General features: G+C 39.2%; 1 protein-coding gene across 4 annotated transcripts in view; it reads left to right on the forward strand.

The window, feature by feature from the left end:
- The window catches only part of SMAP1 (small ArfGAP 1), a 66,957-nt gene that overhangs the window by 38,554 nt on the left and 10,069 nt on the right, over positions 1-18,334 (forward strand). For all 4 annotated transcript variants that reach the window (XM_083350622.1, XM_083350624.1, XM_083350623.1 and 1 more), the window contains 3 exons: positions 5,048-5,132; positions 14,386-14,519; positions 16,331-16,496. In XM_083350622.1, coding sequence (XP_083206748.1) covers positions 5,048-5,132; positions 14,386-14,519; positions 16,331-16,496 — 385 coding nt within the window. The remainder of the gene's footprint in view (positions 1-5,047; positions 5,133-14,385; positions 14,520-16,330; positions 16,497-18,334) is intronic.

The raw sequence follows: 18,334 nt of genomic DNA on the forward strand, positions 1-18,334 counted from the left end.
AGTGGCTCACCAGGTTGAAGCAGAGCAGCTATCTTCGCTAGCTTGTTAGATGGGCTAAACTCTTCGGTAACATCAGTCGAGTTAAGAGGGGGCTTGGGTCCTATAGGTAATCTCACAGTTCTCATTCCCATCCAGTGTTAGCAGCGTTGACATCTTGCTTATCCTTATTTCTCCATTGTCTTATATGAAACTTTTTTCCTAGAGTTGTAAGTCATATTCAAGTATTATCTGCTTCTTTCATTTCTGCATGAGGTGTTAAGATTAGAGTTTAATGGAAGTGGACAAAAGTATAAAACTTAAGAACTGAAATACCCTGACCAATTTAGCCCATTTGGCTGCAGTTAATCAAAGCAGTGTGATTAATTATATCAAATTAGAAATGAATATTTGATTTTGCGAATATGCTTTTGGAAGTGACTGTCCATCCTTTAAAGTGCTTTTGAACAGCAATTGAATTTGTAGAACCAGTGGTCCATTCTGGGCCTTGCAAAAAAAGGGCTAGGCTAGGGCATCAGCTAATTTGCCAAAGTCAACAAAAAATTAGCTACCAGTTCTACCGGACTTGTGCGAACCAGCTGAATCCCACCATTGCCCTTATAAGAAAATCCAAACTAGTCTCCTATTTCCATGAGAAAATATGTAATTCAAAATTATAATTCTCTGCCTCCTTAATCCATTATTAACCTTCCAAAATCCATATATTAAGCACATTTTTGCTGCATAGTCTACAATAAAAAATGTCTTTAAAACTTTTAAAGTCAAATTTGAGTCATTATCTTTTAAATACCGGTAAGTGAAAACCTACCCAATGAATACAATAAAACTTGTCCAAAAGGTCTTGATTTTTCCACCATACCCACCCCCTCAAAAAAATCCAAAAATGATTAAGATACAAGGCTTTGTCCAGCTTGATGTCCATACATGCTGCTTTGCGATATGAGCTTGATATGAGCTTCCAGCCAATCCATTCATAAGCCAACCATTAAAATGGCAGTTTCCATGGTTTACTCATGAGGAGCATTTGCATGCAGTTATGCTCAATGATCCTTTTCTTTGTTCCGGTGTGATATGTAATTTCTGAATTTGATTGAGCTAGAGCTGAAAAGTTTTAACATTTCTAGGTAAAAAAAAACAGAGGTGGTAGCAATATTGGCACTTGAAATGATCCTTGACCATTTGGTCAAATCAATTCCTGGTCCAGGTGTGATTGACTTGACATCCTTTTCCTCTGCAGGGTCAGATCTGCTTTAATGGTCTGCCCAGATACCAGACCAAACTCTCTGATTTCCAGCAGCACTTTTAAGATTTTCCTGACAAACTAGGAAGCAAATGCCTGGTCTGTGACTAGCAAGAGGTGGTGACTTGGCCTCTGATGAAATCTCCCCTGAGTGGCTGATCCCTGGGTTTTCCAAGGACTTCTGGGAGATGGAAAAGCTAAAGCAATGCAAGTGCATAGATGATGAACAAGTACTGTGTAACTGAATTTGACTGGTGGGTGGGGGTGGGTGGGTGTTACCAAATGTTAGACCTGCTTTATGGCAATAAGGGTATAGCATTCTTAAATTTCCTCTCATTACAGCCACAAGTGGTCAGCGCTCTGTCGGGTAGCCAACTCCCTTTTGATTAATCACCTTGCTGCTTTGACCACTTTGTTTGACATATTACTGATAACAATCTCTCAAATTCACCCTCATTAAGACTCCACTTGGGTAAGGTCTTGTGTGATGATTGAGTATCAGCTGGCCAGATAATCTGGGTTTTCTTTTGGCCTGTTATCTCTGGGGAAGCAGCTAGGATGCTCGCAAGGATATTCCTGACTATACTTTCCACACCTGACTTCTTTGGGCACTTGGGGAGGAGCAGTAGTTTCCTGGGTCCAGGAGATTGTGAATACCTCATTGTGTGAATACCAGTGGCCTTAAGGTGTTTGATCATCTCTTCCTTAAGAGATTCTTCCTGGATCCAGAGATATAGACAACTATTGCCCAGTCTTTTTTTTTAAAATCCCATTTATATCCCGCCCTTCTCCGAAGACTCAGGGCGACTTACAATCTAAGAAGCACAAATCAATGTGCTTCGCAATAGCCTTCATTCTATGTATATCCCTACTTATTAGGGCTTTGGGGGGGGGGGCTCAAGCGGCATTTTTACAAAGTCAGCTTATTGCCCCCAACAATCTGGGTCCTCATTTTACCTACCTCGGAAGGATGGAAGGCTGAGTCAACCTTGAGCCTGGTGGGCCTGGTGGGACTCGAACCTGCACTAATTGCTGGTGTTACTTAAGGAGGCATTAGCCCACTGCTCCACCAAGGCTCTTCCCTTTTATCTGTCAAGGTTCAGACCCCTGTATGAGTAGAGACAGCATTAATACATTTACATAACAGAGATTCCCAGAGGGAACATATATGTAAGTGCTCTTATTACTTGCTCTACAATTCTTCTAATCATTCATTCATTCATTCATTCATTTTCTGTAACCACTAATAGTCAATTGCTTGACTTGGGCAACTATAGAAACTGAATAAGTAAGTATCTGGCTGGAAAGTTCACATATAAAGCTGGTTTTGATTCTTTGGTGATAGAGCAAAGAGAACAGAATACAGATCTAAGTTAATACGGCACCCACCAATGTTTGTACTAGAAGTTGCATAAATAGTCAAATAAATTCGGTGTGAAAGCTAGTAGTTAATGTTTCTAGGGAACAAATTTTGAATGGTTCCTGAGGATGCGCACTAAAAAAACTTGTTACTGTTTGGACACATTCCACAAAGATTTGATCCAGGCTAAAATATGTATTTGGCTTATGTTCCAAGTTGTCTTTTAATCTTTGCAGAAACTGCAACTTACTTACTGGGAATAGTTAGTAAATTGAATGGCTTGACTGAGTGGGGATTTTAATCATCGTCAATCTGTATGCTGACCATATACGAGTAAGCCTGTTTGGAAGAAAATGAGCATGTGTTTAAGAACCAAGGAAGAAATATTAAGAATTTGCACTATGCTGATAACACTACTCTGATAGGTGAAAACGGAAATAATTGGTAAACTCTAGAAATGAAAGTCAAGGAGCACAATGAATAAAAACATAAAGAAGAGCAAACTAATGACAACAGTGCAGCAAACAAGCATAGAATAGCTGTGAGAAGAGTGTCTATACTAGATCGATAGATAGATAGATGATAGATAGATAGATAGATAGATAGATGATAGATAGATGATAGAGAGAGAGAGAGAGAGAGAGAGAGAGAGAGAGAGAGAGAGAGAGAGAGAGAGAGAGAGAGAATGAGAGAGAGATGTATGTATGTATGTGGTAGATAGCTTCTGCCTTTTATGATTATCAACAGCAAAGGAAAAATCCAGAATTATTAGTATTAGTAGGCTAGCAATGAAGGCCTTAGAAAAGATATTCAGAGGTCTTTATCTACCAGATCAAGCAATAGTTTTCCCACTGACACTTTATGGAAACCAAGTTGGAATTTAAAGAAACAGGGTGTAAAGATTTAAAACGTTTGGACTTTAGTGTTGGAGAAGAATATTGGAGAGCTAAGTAAACAAAAGGATCATAGAACAAATCCATTCAGAGTTGCAGTCAAGGCACAAAGACCCAGGTTCATATTATTACATTTTAGACACATTATGCAAAGACCCAACTCTCTTGAGAAATCTATAATGCTGTAAAGATGGAAAGAAAGAGAAGAGGGGAAGATCAGTGATGATGGGTACAGCACTGGAAGACCTGAAGGATGAGATTGGGGCTAAATCAGCCTGGACATCCGCTTACATGGTCACTAAGAGTATTGATGCGAGTTGATGTCACATAATCAGTCAATCTGTCCCGCATTATCTGACATTCAAAAAGCTACATCCTAGTAAATTATTATATGCAAGTAATATTGCTGTTGTGTTGTAGCAAAGCAAATGAGAAATAATAATAATAATAATAATAATAATAATAATAATAATAATAATAATAATAATAATAATAATAATAATGTTGGAAGGGACCTTGGAGGTCATCTAGTCCAACCCCCTGCTCAGGCAGGAAACCTTATACCATTTCAGGCAAATGGCTGTCCAGTCTCTTCTTAAAAACCTCCAGCGTTGGAGCATTCACCACCTCTGGAGGCAGGTTGTTCCACTGGTTAATTGTTCTAACTGTCAGGAAGTTTCTCCTTAGTTCTAGGTTGCTTCTCTCCTTGACTAGTTTCCATCCGTTGCTTCTTGTCCTGCTTTCAGGTGCTTTGGAGAATAGCTTGACTCCCTCTTCTTTGTGGTAGCCCCTGAGATATTGGAACACTGCTATCATGTCACCCCTCACCCTTTTCTTCATTAAACTACACATACCCAATTCCAGCAACCATTCCTTATATGTTTTAGCCTCCAGCCCCCTAATCATCTTTGTTGCTCTTCTCTGTACTCTCTGTAATCTAACAGTCTTTGTTCCAAAGGACATTTCAGATCGCCACAACTCTTTAGTTGGCATTGGGTAATCAAATTGTTGCTTCCCACTAATGATCAGATCAGCACCCTGTTAAGATTTGCAAAAATTGCCACGAGATTACTGTTTCAGAAAGCCCCCAGGGTGAAATAGAATGGTGTATTGTCACTTTGCAGTAGGTGATTGTTTTTTTTGAGAGTGATAATTTCTTGGTAAGGTGGTATTATTGCTTCTTTTATATTATGTTATAATGTGTTGTTATAATCTTTTCCCCCCTGTTTTGAAATGCGTGCTGCTTACAGTTGTTTGTGACTGAAACAGACCATAAGAATGAATGAATAAATTAATGAGTATTCAGCTCCCCTCTGGCCTTTTGTAGAGAATAATCAAAGAGTTCTTGTGAAGGTTGTTGAAGTCATGTATATGAATGTCTCTGACCAGCAGGAAATGAATTCTGTCTTTTTTTTTGGCCAATTTGTCTATTGTTTGTGTTCTACTACACACACTAATAATCTTTCCACTTTAAAGTAAGACTGTATGGGGGCTCTTGTTTGTGGTGTTTCACATGTGTATACGTGTTGTCACAATCTCTATTCATTTTTAACAAAGCCTCAGAAGAAAGAAGACCAGCAACTTGATCTTAAAACGAGTCCTAAGAAAGTATCAGAATCAACTGTTGATCTTTTGGGGCTTGGTAAGTAGCTAATTATCTATAATATTGAATAGAATAAATTGAAGCTATGTGTGTATTTGAATTGACAAAAATATATTCAGTGCTGCCTTACTTAAAAGTAGTGAGTTTCTTTTGCAAGAGAAAGTTATCACAACGTTCTGATGAGAGAATGCAATATTCACAGAGCCATGTGAATATTGCATTTTTTTTTGTTTAGTGCCCTCCTAAGGAATCAACATTAATCCTGTGTGAATATGAGTTTGATTTCTCAGGATATAAATCTTCAGCTTGATTGTCGTGCTGACTTAATGGAGGGTTGGGGTTGTTGTTGTTTTTCCCATCGGGCCAGCTATCCTGAAAAACCATAAATGCCAGAGAAAGGAATATATTATTCTATCCTTTCTCCTGCAACTAATTCAGTTTTTATTCTGGACATCTCTCCACACACCCTTTTTATTAATATTCTTCTGCACTGAGCATAGCAGTAGCACTTAGAATTATATACCTTATACTTACATACTTTCCAGCACACTCTAAGTCAGGGGTGTCAAACTCAATTTCATTGAGGGCCGCATCAGCATTGCAGTTGCCCTCAGGGGGCTGGGGGGGGTATGGCCAGGGTGGGTGTGGCCTACTGGGTGGGCGTGGCCAGCTCTACATCGTTCGCATCAAGGGTGCTTATGGGTGCCTGGGCAGGAGTGGGACAGACCTGAGGGTCTCTGGCAGAAGGAGGGTCTCTGGGCCAGGGCCAAGGCAGTGGGGGCCGTTCCCTCACTGTTTCCAAGATAGCTTCGCGGGCCACATGAAACCACTTGGTGGGCCGGATCCGGCCCCCGGGCCTTGTGTTTGACATGTCTGCTCTAAGTGATTTCCAGCAGACATGTCAAACACAAGGCCCGGGGGCCAGATCCGGCCCACGAAGTGGTTTCATGCGGCCCACGAATCCATCCTGGAAACAGTGAGGGAACAGCCCCCACTGCCTTGGCCCTGGCCCAGAGACCCTCCTTCTGCCAGAGACCCTCAGATCTGTCCCACTCCAGCCCAGGCACCCATAGGCACCCTTGATGCGAACGATGTAGAGCTGGCCATGCCCACCCAGTAGGCCATACGCACTCTAGCCACGCCCACCCAGTAGGCCACGCCCACCCTGGCCATACCCACCCGGCCCCTTGAGGGCAACGGCAATGCTGATGCGGCCCTCAATGAAATTGAGTTTGACACCCCTGATTTACAGAGTCAGCATTTTGCCCCCAGCAATCTGGGTCCTCATTTTATTGACCTCAGAAGGATGGAAGTTTGAGTCAACCTTGAGCCAGTCAAGATTGAAATCCTGGCAGTGAACTGAATAAGCCTGCTCTATTGCAGTCTTACCACTGCGCCACCACGGCTCCAAGGAACGTAGGAACCAAGCTTCTCATCATAGCAGGACGGAGTGATTCAGGCCTTTTCAACCAACTTGATTTGTTTCTGTGTGAGTTGTGCAGGACAATTAGATGACAATGCTGACCCTAAGCCAGTAGCTTTCCGTCCCTGGTTTCAGGGTTGCTATTACTTAACAAAGCTATATGTATGTACACCTTAGATATGTAAATCCTATAGTAAATTAAACTGGGTTCTCAACATGCCACCTGGTGATACCGGTGTGGATAAAGATTCTTTGCTTGGTTTCCTCCCAAACATCTTGCCCATATTTTTTTCATTTAAAAAATAATAATTAAAATAATGGCTTCATGTCTGAGTGTGAAATAGAGATTATTTTGATTACTTTGGGAAATTCTTTTTTCTCTCAAAGTGGATGATGCATTCCTGAATCATCTTTCAGAACTTTGGTGCACTTTTAAAGTTGCTGTGCTGGGATTTTTAGATGTTAATTTATATTAGTTCTGATTCCTTAGAGGGTGCTGGGGTATTGTGATCAATAGTGAGACCATTAACCTATGAATTCTCCCATGCTACTTAATTTTGGGGAAGCAGTTGGACTACCTACATATTAGCACTATACCTGCTATACTAATGATGATGCTAATTGCAACTTGCCTCCCCATTTTGCCCATGCTACTGCCCCAGCCTTGCCACTGCTATTCCCACCTCCTCTATCTTGTCTGCCAAAGAAGCATCTTTTCATCCTTAACAGCACACCCCATTATAACTTTATACTTGCACCTGTGTTGCTATCCCATTAGGCTTTGCTAGCATTGTATCACTAGTGAGTTGTACTTCCTACCATGTCAGCAATATTTTAATTAGCAATAGCACTTAGACTTACATACTGCTTCATTAGTGCTTTGCAGCCCTCTCTAAGTGGTTTACAGAGTCAGCATATTGTCCCCAGCAATCTGGGTTCTCATTTTATCGACTTCAGAAGGATGGAAGGCTGAGTCAACCTTGAGCCAGCTCACTTCTAAGTGAGAAAAGTAGATTCTTAGTATTTAAGATTGGCACAAACAATGGCTGTCTTAATTTTCAATATCCTGTAGCCAATTTGAGAAAAGAGCCTTTAGGGATAGGATTGCGGGATATTATAATAGACTTTAAGTAAGACTTTGATTTCACTGTTCCAGAATGCCATAGCGATGTATTAATTTAGACCAACTATGAAGACCATGTAATTCACTCATTACAACAGCTTTACAGGAAACTGAATCTGTTTCCAAGGATAGCTATTAAATGCTGGATTGTCCTACTTAAAAAAAATCCCCCATATGAATTTTCCTAGATTTTAAGATCCTCAAAAGACCAAAAATATTAGTTATTAGAATAATTACCACTCTAGGACAGTATTATTATCCACCTAACAGAAAGCCATGAATAGTGTGCTTGCTTTTGAGTTCTCAAAAAATTATCATGTGGTAAAATGTATTCAGAACAAAAGGGAGTTAAGATGGTGGGTGTTATTTACCGGTAAATAAAATTATTTATTGTCATTTTTCTACAGGTAAGTTAACAACTTTGCTGATCCAGTTCATTGAGAAAAGATAACATTTTTTTTTACTAGTAGTGTAGTGGTATTGTTGTTATGGCCATTCATTCCAGATGACTCTGGGCAGCAGTTGTTGCCTTAGTTGCTATTCCTGTTCAGTCTCTCATATTCTACATTTTGTTATATATAAAAAGGAGAATCTTAGGCACTGTATATTTTAAAACATTCAGGAAATTACTGGAATATTTTACTGTGACATGAGTGCAAAGAATACACTTAGCACTTCTAGGGCTCTACAAATATTTAATGTGTGACTTGAATATAGGTTACCATAAAGTACCAATGGTTTAAAATGATTTGCAAATACGTCATGGATAGATTTTCCCTTCTTATATTTCCTGTTTATGTCTGGAAAATAATCAAATATCTGCAGTAGAATTGGAGAAGCATATGGGAAAAGGGAAACCATTTCCCTTCTCTGTGTATATGAATATAGCGAGAGATGGACCAACATTTTTACACTCATCCTCTTAAAATGTACACTGTGTACTGTTTTGATCTTCACCAGTATATATTCCAGATTGAAGAGCAATATTACCAACAGTTCACATGGTTCATGACAGTGCTTAGAATGTATTTTAGGCTTTGCTAATAATGTAATGTTATTTTTTCCCAACTGATTTCCCAACCTTTTAAAATTCTGCAGATAATACTTGTCTTTTAGCTTTACTGATTAGTATATGTGTCTGTGTATGTTATGTATATGTGTGGATATAAATTTACCATACTAGAGATTTAAAGTAAGTGACATCATTTTTTAAATTTGGAAACAGGCATTTCCTTTAAAATAATACTTTTACAAAACTACTCTTTTTTGGGGGATGCCTTGTAAAACTATGCAATGTTACAGCATTACCTTTTCCATCAAGCTGAAAGGTTAAATTTGCCAAAAGAAGCAAAACTTGTTTTCTGTTTGATGCACCATTTACCATGTTCCATCAAAAATGAAAATGTATAGTTGCAGACTTTACCCATCTCAGCATATTATCACTTAAAAACAAATAATCTCAAACTTCATGTGAGGGCATCAGGGAATTGTTATGTTCATTCATTTTAGATTGATTTTAAAATAACAGACATTAAAGAAAGAGATTTACCAAAAACAAGAAGAAACTAAATTTCCACCTTGTAAACAATATTTTTCCTAAAGAATTTTCTGTATAACTAATGCTCCCTTTGAGGTTTTATAATCCTACTTTGTGATTCTGGAGATCCAGTATTAATTATAGAATAGTAAATTTTTCCCTTTTGGTTTGTGGCAGAGATAAGTGATAATAAAACGGGATGAGGAATTCTGGGAGTTGAAGTCCGTGAGTCATAAAAGGGCTGACTTTGAAGACCCCTGTAATAGACCATTTGGGGGAAAGAATAGTCATTTGTTGAATCCAAATTTATGTATAGACTTAATTTACATCATTTGCATAATTATCCAAATGATGTAAATTAATATAAAAACTTGTCAATTACATAATGATATAAATTGATATAAATGACAAATACAGGCAGCCAGTTGCTTCAGAAGCAGTGGTCTTGTCCTTTGTGATTAAAATCCAAATAAAATGTCCTTGGAATCTAAAGTTCACTATGTAGAGGTCCAGAGGATCAGGGTTTTACTGTGTGACAGAATTGGACAACAAATATGGTTAATTTTACCACAGTTTATCATAACAAACTGTTACAAATCTGCAAGTTTTGTTTTATTCCCAGTAACTGTTGATTACATGATATGTTTGTCTATGTATCTTAACATTTAAACATTTGCCATTACTGCATGTTAGACAGATACACCTAGATAAAAAGTCTCAATCTTGACAACTTTAAAGTGTGTAAACAACATGCTGGGCAGGAGAATTCTGGAAATTGAGGTTCACACATCTTAAAAGTTGTCAAGGATAAGAATCAATGGCTTAGAGTATTATGTCCATGAATGGAAAATTAGGGAATTGAATTGTTATTTATAATTTGTATAAATAGTTTCTGAATAGGCTGGTAACCAGGACACAGATTTGAATTATTTTTAAAATGTATAGTTTACCTTCCAATAATAACTAAACTTATTTCTGAAAAACATACAGAAACAAATTATAAAATCAGATCACAAAACCAAAAAGTTATAAATTTAACCTCATCTCAAACTTGGAAAAATAAAAGATATTCAGTATTAGAATAATATTGGAGTAGACATTAAGATAATTAAAAGGTCTCTCGGAGCATCTGTTAAGTACTATGAGTGATACACATATTGGCTAATCTCCTCAGTGGAGCAGCTGTGTTGTTAACTAAGTTAAGTTTCCAAGCAGGCGTTGCAGGAGTGATCTCCATAGCATCTCATATCTGTTTAAGGATTCTACTTAAAAAGAATCACTACTTCCCTGGAGGTGATACTTGAAATGTATTATAAAATATGCAAGTGTGAAAAGATAGTTATAATTCATATATCTTGAAAACTGTGAATCTCTTTCATACGGATCCCATTGAAAGGAGATCTCAAGGTATACATATTTTGACAGATTATTATAGAACATACATGTCAAACACAAGGCCTGGGGCCCGGATCCGGCCCGCGAAGTGGTTTCATGTGGCCCGCGAAGCCATCCTGGAAACAGTGAGGGAACGGCCCCCACTGCCTTGGCCCTGGCCCAGAGACCCTCCTTCTGCCAGAGACCCTCAGATCTGTCCCACTCCTGCCCAGGCCCCCATAGGCACCCTTGATGCGAACGATGTAGAGCTGGCCATGCCCACCCAGTAGGCCATATGCACTCTGGCCACGCCCACCCAGTAGGCCACGCCCACCCGGCCCCTTGAGGGCAACCGCAATGCTGATGCGGCCCTCAATGAAATTGAGTTTGACACCCCTGTTGTAGAACCCTTGACATAGGGATGCCTGTGGGCAAATGTCCCTTTGTTTCTAGGAAAGTGCTGTTTGCCACTGAAGAACTTGTTATTCATGAGGCCTCTCATAAACTCTTTATTCGTGCATTTATTTATAAAATTCTTGAATTAAATAGTCACCTTCTCTCTGAGAAAAGGTGATTATTTAATTCAAGGATTTTACAGCTAGAAAGAGGAAACTTTTCACTCGAGCATGAATGGTTCAAGCTGTAGAGTTCAAAACAGATGTCAGTTTTCAAATCCAACCCACTGATTTCTTCCAAGGTCTAACTGGAATTTCTTCTCCTTAACCCCATGTATTCCAACAACTAACTGGTTTGTTTGTTTTTTAAGGTGGCCAGACTTTTCTATTTATGTGCCACCCTTTTCTGAGCACAGGGAGAAAAGAAAGTTGTGTGGCCGGTGGAGGGAATTTATTTATCTTTACACGAAGAAGCGATATATGAATGGAATGTGTTTGGGATCAGTCTACTAATGTCAGAGTGTCATGTAGACTCAGCAATTACTGCAGAAAGTAGTTTGCCCTTTAACCTCTCCCCCCCTCCATTCCAATTCTCCCTCTGAAAACCAGTGTTATTGGAGGGTCAACTTAGTTATATGGCTAGGAGTATCAATTGACAAGTTTTGTTTGGATATAACTTTTCCTGGGTAGAGGCAATCTAACTACAGTGAAACCACAGTGAAAGTTTGTCTCTTATTCCCCGAGTATCGTATGTCACCCTGGCAATTGAAGTCATTTGTGTAATGTTTAAATTCTATAAATTGCCATAGATATTGTAAGGTAAAGTAAGCTAAGCTAAGAATTAATGTAATTTAATTGCTCCATCCAGTTTACCTTGGATGCTTTGTTATTTTGAAGACTGTCTTAACAGAACTTACATGCCATGTCTGCTAAGCAGAGGTTCATTAAACTGAGACTTCACTGTTCTGTAGTTCCTATACTATCTCACACCTTGATGATTGTAAAGAACTATATTTGTGTTTTTACAGGTTACAGCCAATATAGAATATGAGATTGCTGAATGAAATTATTATCACATATATATATTTAAGCAATTGCAATGGCATGTATGTTCTTAAACAGCTTGATGAATCAGCATCCTTAACAATGTGCCTTCTTAATATGGGGGGGGGGATAAATTTAGATAATCTTAGGTGATCAGTAAGTTAATTCACAAAGTCCTTGCTATGAGCAACACAGGATAATCTTGACTCATAATAATTGCAATTTACTCACTTATTTTCCCACTGAAATCCACAAGAGTTCCCAAACTCTACATTGTGGCACTGTGGGGTTATTAATTACAATTTTGGACTAGGCCCTAGGGGTTCAATGAAAAACATACTGAGACACCAAGGAAATTTGGGGACCTCTCTAAGTGCCTATTTTCATCCTGGCTTTTCTTGGGTGAATTTCATGTAAAGTTATTTAGTTTGTTTTTCTTCTCCCTTTTATAAATCTGCAGTGTTTTAATGCATTGGCTTCATCTGTGGTTATGTATGTATGTGTATGTGTAATATGTATGCATGTAAAGCATGTAATAGGCAGATCCTCTTGGAGATGTCCTACATTCACTTTAAACTTTATTTATAAATTGTTCTGGACCAACATTAAATGCCAGAATGTATAAATTTGGTATTGGCCTACATCTAGGATATTGCTGTAGAGCACTTTTTTTTTAAGTCTAATGTAGATATTACATTAGGCATTTTTTTCAAAGAATTTTACCGTCAGAAGCAAAGCAGGAAGAAGTACATCCCAAAGGGAAGAAAACTCAAAAAACAGAAACTAATCTTTATAGTGGAAATGTGTGATACGTTATAAATAAATGCATAAATTACAGAGTTCTAGTCCTTTGGAACTGAAAGCAAACTTCAAAGCATAATTTGCAACATTATTTTATAGGTTTGTAAATCTATAAAGTGTAGATGAATATGTTAAAAATAGTTCAATAGTCTGCTGCAAATTTCATGCTGAGAGAAGAGAGAGAAAAAAATAACATGGATATCTAGAGAGATTTAATTTCATGTTTATCCAACTGAAACATGATGCTGAGGCTGTTTCTAACTTTGCAGTAGTAGGAGGATGGTTCTTAAGGCTATCACAGAGATTTCACTCAACATCCAGAAAAAATAAATGAAAAATTACATTATTTTTTTAGTCAGCTACCACTTATTTTTCAAACTAGTGGTTTATCTCCTTTTAGAATTACCTAGGTAGATAGGAATAACATTTGCTATGGGTTTGGAATAGGCTAGAGCAGAGGTCCCCAACCTTTTTGGTTTGGCGGCCCAGAAATGGAGGCAGGCACTGTTATGCACACATTTGCACAAATGGGCTGTGTGCAAGCACATGTGCAAACTAGCGCCGGCGGGATGCTTGGGGTGGCGCTAGTGCTGACGGGATGCTCAGGGTGGGGCTGTGCTAAGGCCGGCAGGATCCTCAAGGCGGTGCTACTGCTGGCAGAATGATCGGGTCGGGGTGGCACTAGCGCTGAGGGATACTTGCAGCGGCGCTAGTACGAGTGGGTGGTGAGCGCTTGCACACACGCCCATGCACTGGCCATCCTGTCATGCAGCGCGGTTGGGGACCCCTGGATTAGGGCATCTCTTTTGGTCACTGCATATATTGTGATTACAACTTGTGATCATGTAAACCAAAAACCTCTTTACTTTTCTTCCACCCACCATTTGTTTTGAGTCTGTGTACCTTTGACCTCAGACTCACAATATCTAAAGCAGACCTTGCCGTAAGCAGACTATTACAGCTTCTGTAAAATACAGATGGGGGATCTTTAGCATCTTCAGCCTAATTTAACAAGCTCTGAATTAAGTGTTACCTTCTGTCCTATTTGTTATTTTCCAAGAGACTATGGAAATATTGCACTCTATTGTTGTAAATTTTAGTGATAAGATGTTGGCTTAATATTGGTGGAGCCTAAGTACAATTTAGGAAACACTTGATTTCTCCCAATATACAGGTAGTCCTTCACTTAACAGTCATAATGGAACTTGCCCCTTACGATCATGGGCCATGACAGTCATAAAGCAGGTCACCCTTGTGACCAACCTGATTTTACAACCTTTTTTGCCGTGGTTGTTAAGTGAACGAGTTGTTTGCTCTAGGATGCTTTTGCCGAAAATTGGAGATAAATGGTGGTTTTCTGCAAATATGTCAGAAATCACAATCACATGACTACAGGAGGTGACAAGTGGCTGCAAATGCAGCCTAGTTGCCAAACACTGGAAATGCAGGTCATTGGGTGACCATTGAAACCTCAGAACTGGATCATAAGTATCCTTGGGGGGGGTGTTCATTTTAGCAGAATTAGCATGCCTCTGTGCTATGTGTATGCTTCACAATTATCAATCTTTAATATTTTTCATTCTAAAAAATGTAAGATGGTCCTGCTGATTCCTCTGTTACAAACGGAAGTATCATCGCTCCTGCCCCAGTTCTGAATGATGATGACCTGGATATATTTGGCCCAATGATCTCTAATCCTTTGCCAGCCACAACTATACCACCTTCTCAGGTAAGGTATAAAAACTATTAATATGTTACTTGACTTTTGGAATTTATATCAGAAATAATAGAAGGAAAAAAAATATTTATTTCAGTGTCTGACACGTTATCAAGGTGTCTACAAATAGAATACATACTTAAAGCAGCATGTTGCGATGTCATTAATGTCTAGGTAGTCCTCAAGTTATGACAGTAGTGGGGACCAGAATTTCTAGACAATGCAGTCATAAAGTGTGAGATCACATGGCGGCATGATTTCACAATGAGAATCACGGCTGTCTCTGATGCCATCATTAACAGAATAACACTGGTCATTCAGCAAGGGCTCACCTTGATCCAAGCCCCAGGCCTCTACTTAGCATTGGATCTGCTGAGTAGTGCTGTGCAGAGCAGCCAAAATGGCACATGTGGGTGGGGGATATAGGCACGCAGGAAGAGTTAAGTGCCCCTGTGCTCGTAAGTGCAGGTGTACTGCCTGCTACCCACATTTCTATCATGTGGCCATGGGGACGCTGTAGCATCCATACCATTAGGGACCAGGGGTAAGAACCTCTGCCTTTAACTTTGAACAGTTGCTGAACGAATTGTTGTTAAGTTAGGACATCTATATGTTAAGACCCGTAATATCTCTGGCAATTTATAGTGCCAACCTAAAGGAAGCACTAAAGGAAAATTTAACAGCCCATTGGAAAGTGTTTAAGAATGTTTGCCCTTATTGCTTCTTTCAGTCGAGGCACCCCAAAATCAGTGGTTATCAATGAAATGCATTATATTTTTATGTTGCATTATAAAATGAATGTAAGGTCAAACATAGCCCCTTGTATCAGAAGAAGAACTAGAGATTATTTGAAGAAGCCTTTATTTCACTCATCCTTGGCTAGATTGGGAAATAATGAGCTATTAACCCAAGTGTCAGTTTATACCTTGCAAATAGAAGAAAAAGTGAACATATCATTAAATTGTAATAATTTCTAACGGTCAAGCTATTTGATCTGTTACCTTTTTCATCATTCCTGTGCAGGGGGCAATGCAAAACTGATTGTGATTGTGATAGGGATGTGTGCCTCTTTTATGAAACACACCTAAAAACTTTGGGAATCCAAGCTTTATAAACTATTTGAGACTTTCTTTCTTTGAACCTTATTCTTAATTAAGAATAAGTATCAGTTTACAGAAGTTCATCCAGTTCATTTAATTACATTTGTGAAAAACTTATTCAAGATGAAAATTTTGCTCAATATTTCAGTTGTAGCAAGTTCCTTCTTCCAAATAATATTTCTTTAAATTACCCAAGGAAAAAGGCAGAATTGAATTCTCACTTAATGGTAATTTCTTTTGAAAAAGAGAGGCCTTGCAAAGCAGATCCCAAAGAGAATTCTAGCGGTGATATGGAAATAAGGGACTTTTTAAGAAAGCCACAAAAAATGATAAAGCTATCTGAAGACATCTTACTTACACTTTATCAAATATAAAGAATAAACTGACATAGATGCACATGTGATCTTAATCAAGTCAGTTTCCAGATATGCACACACAAGCAGAAAATAATGGCGTTTGCTTCTTAATTGCAAATAATATATTTGCTACATAAAATGTGGAACTGCTGTCAATTATTTTTTTATATTACTATAGCTGTTGTGACATGCAAAGAATATAATTTATGCATATTGATACTGGTGTTATTGATGTACTGTAAATAAATTTGTGATCCTAGTACTTGGGAACTTTGCTACTTGTCTCTGAAGTTGCTATATAATTTTTAACCACCTACTTCTATCTTCGCTGTTTTGTTTTCATGACTCTTTGGCTTTTATTTCCCAGAATGCTTCCACCAACCCAGTGGCTGCCACGTTATCTGCTGCATCTGGAGATCTTGATCTGTTCACCGAACAGACAAAAGTCGAAGAGTCGGCAAAGAAGCCGCTCTCCAAGGATTCCATCCTGTCCTTGTATAGCACGGGCACCCTCCCCCAGCAGAATGCCCCAGGTAATTTACTGCCTGATCTACTTCCGGTCTGCATTATTTAAAAAGATTCCGAAGAACCTGCAGCTAGGTCTTCTCTCCAAAAAAAGAGATGCCCTTGTAGAAATGAGTCTGGATTTACATTGTGTCAGTTATTATTGGAACCCCTATTTAAAACGAGTGGCCGGTCTTTGAATATAAATTAAGTATTCCTGAGCGTTGTGTGCTCAGTAGCATGGGGAGATGAGGGATTTCATTCTCCTTTAGTTTCTTTTCCTTAGTGCTGACTTCTTTTCATGTAGAACTTAATTCAGAGACATGCTTAATGGAAATTACAGCCTCCCATCTAGGAAGACTTCTCCAATGAATAGATGCTAATTAAAATCCCTCAATAGCGTATTAGAAGGGCCGTGCTGGTCATTATTGTGTTGCTATGGCAATTTGACAATGATACAAAAGTATTGTGTTGTATTACTATTACTGTAATAATGTCCACTAGTATAGGGTTCCCCAACCTATGGGCCGCTGCCCAGTATTGGGCCGCGGCAATGGCTGTCCGGTGCACGCACGCTTATGCGTGCACTCCCACCCCCACTCAAACTAGTGCCCACAGCCCTGTTTGCGCATGCGTGCGGGCGCGAATAGGACTGTTAGCGTGGGGGGGCAGGTGTGCGCAGCCCGCTTGCACATGCACGAACGGGGCTGCTAGTGCCGCACCAGCGCACGTGGTCCTGTTTGCGTGCGCAAACAGCACGCACCAATTTGGAAGCTGCTCTCCTTCCCTCCGGGTCGTGAGCCTGGAAAGTTTGAAGACCTCAGCACTCTACTATAGTATACTTATGCCGTTATGCTTGCTTGCCTTCTGGAAAGAGTTTGGCAAATCAAATTTAAAAATGATTCTGGGGCTATTACATCTGTCCTGAATCAGATGTATTATACTGCGGCACTTTAATGTAATTAATCCCCAAAAGTGTGGAGGAAGGGATGGAAAAGAAAAGAGATTTATATGGGGGGAAAAAACATTTTAAGCAGCAAACTGTTCATGATAAAAGAACTGAATTCTGAAACAGAGATGAGCACAGCATCCTAAATATCCAGCAGAGTAAAACCCACAGGGACTCCTTTATCTTTACTTTTATTCTGAAAAAAAAAATGATGAACAAACGGATAGATCAGGGGTCGGCAACCTCGGCTCTTTTATGACTCGTGGACTTCAACTCCCAGAATTCCTGAGCCAGCATAGCTGGCTCAGGAATTCTGGGAGTTGAAGTCCACGAGTCATAAAAGAGCCGAGGTTGCCTACCCCTGGGATAGATTAACAACAAGTAAAATGTCAATCAAGAAAATAAAGGAATTAAGAGAGATGGCATGACTTGAAATAAAGGCTGCTTGTTCAGTAAAATTGATTTAACAGCCTGCGTTTATGAGACTAGGTGGAGTAGAAAAAAAAGTCTACATCCAGACATTTCCCTGAAATAGCAGACTAAATTTGTTGTACTAACAATTCACTAAAATGTACGCTATTTGCATGAGTTCCCATCATTTATATAGTATTGCAAATTACATCATTATGTAAATGAAATTAAAATGGGTTACATGGAGGATTTAGATATAACAGACATTTGAGACTTGGGACTAAATGGACATCCCTCTCCCCCCCCCTCCACTTAGGTCAATTGTATCAAAGTTACTATGTTAGGAAATGTTTTCATCCTTAAACATATAAATTGTTGGAAATTGTTCTGATTTCAGAACAGTGATGGCAAACCTTTTAAGAGACCGAGTGCCCAAACTGCAAACCAAAACCCAGTTATGTATTGTCGGGTGCCAGGTGGGCGTGGCCCATTGGGTGGGCGTGGCCC

The sequence above is a fragment of the Vipera ursinii genome (assembly GCF_947247035.1).
Source record: "Vipera ursinii genome assembly, chromosome: 1".
Classification (NCBI taxonomy): Eukaryota; Metazoa; Chordata; class Lepidosauria; order Squamata; family Viperidae; genus Vipera; species Vipera ursinii.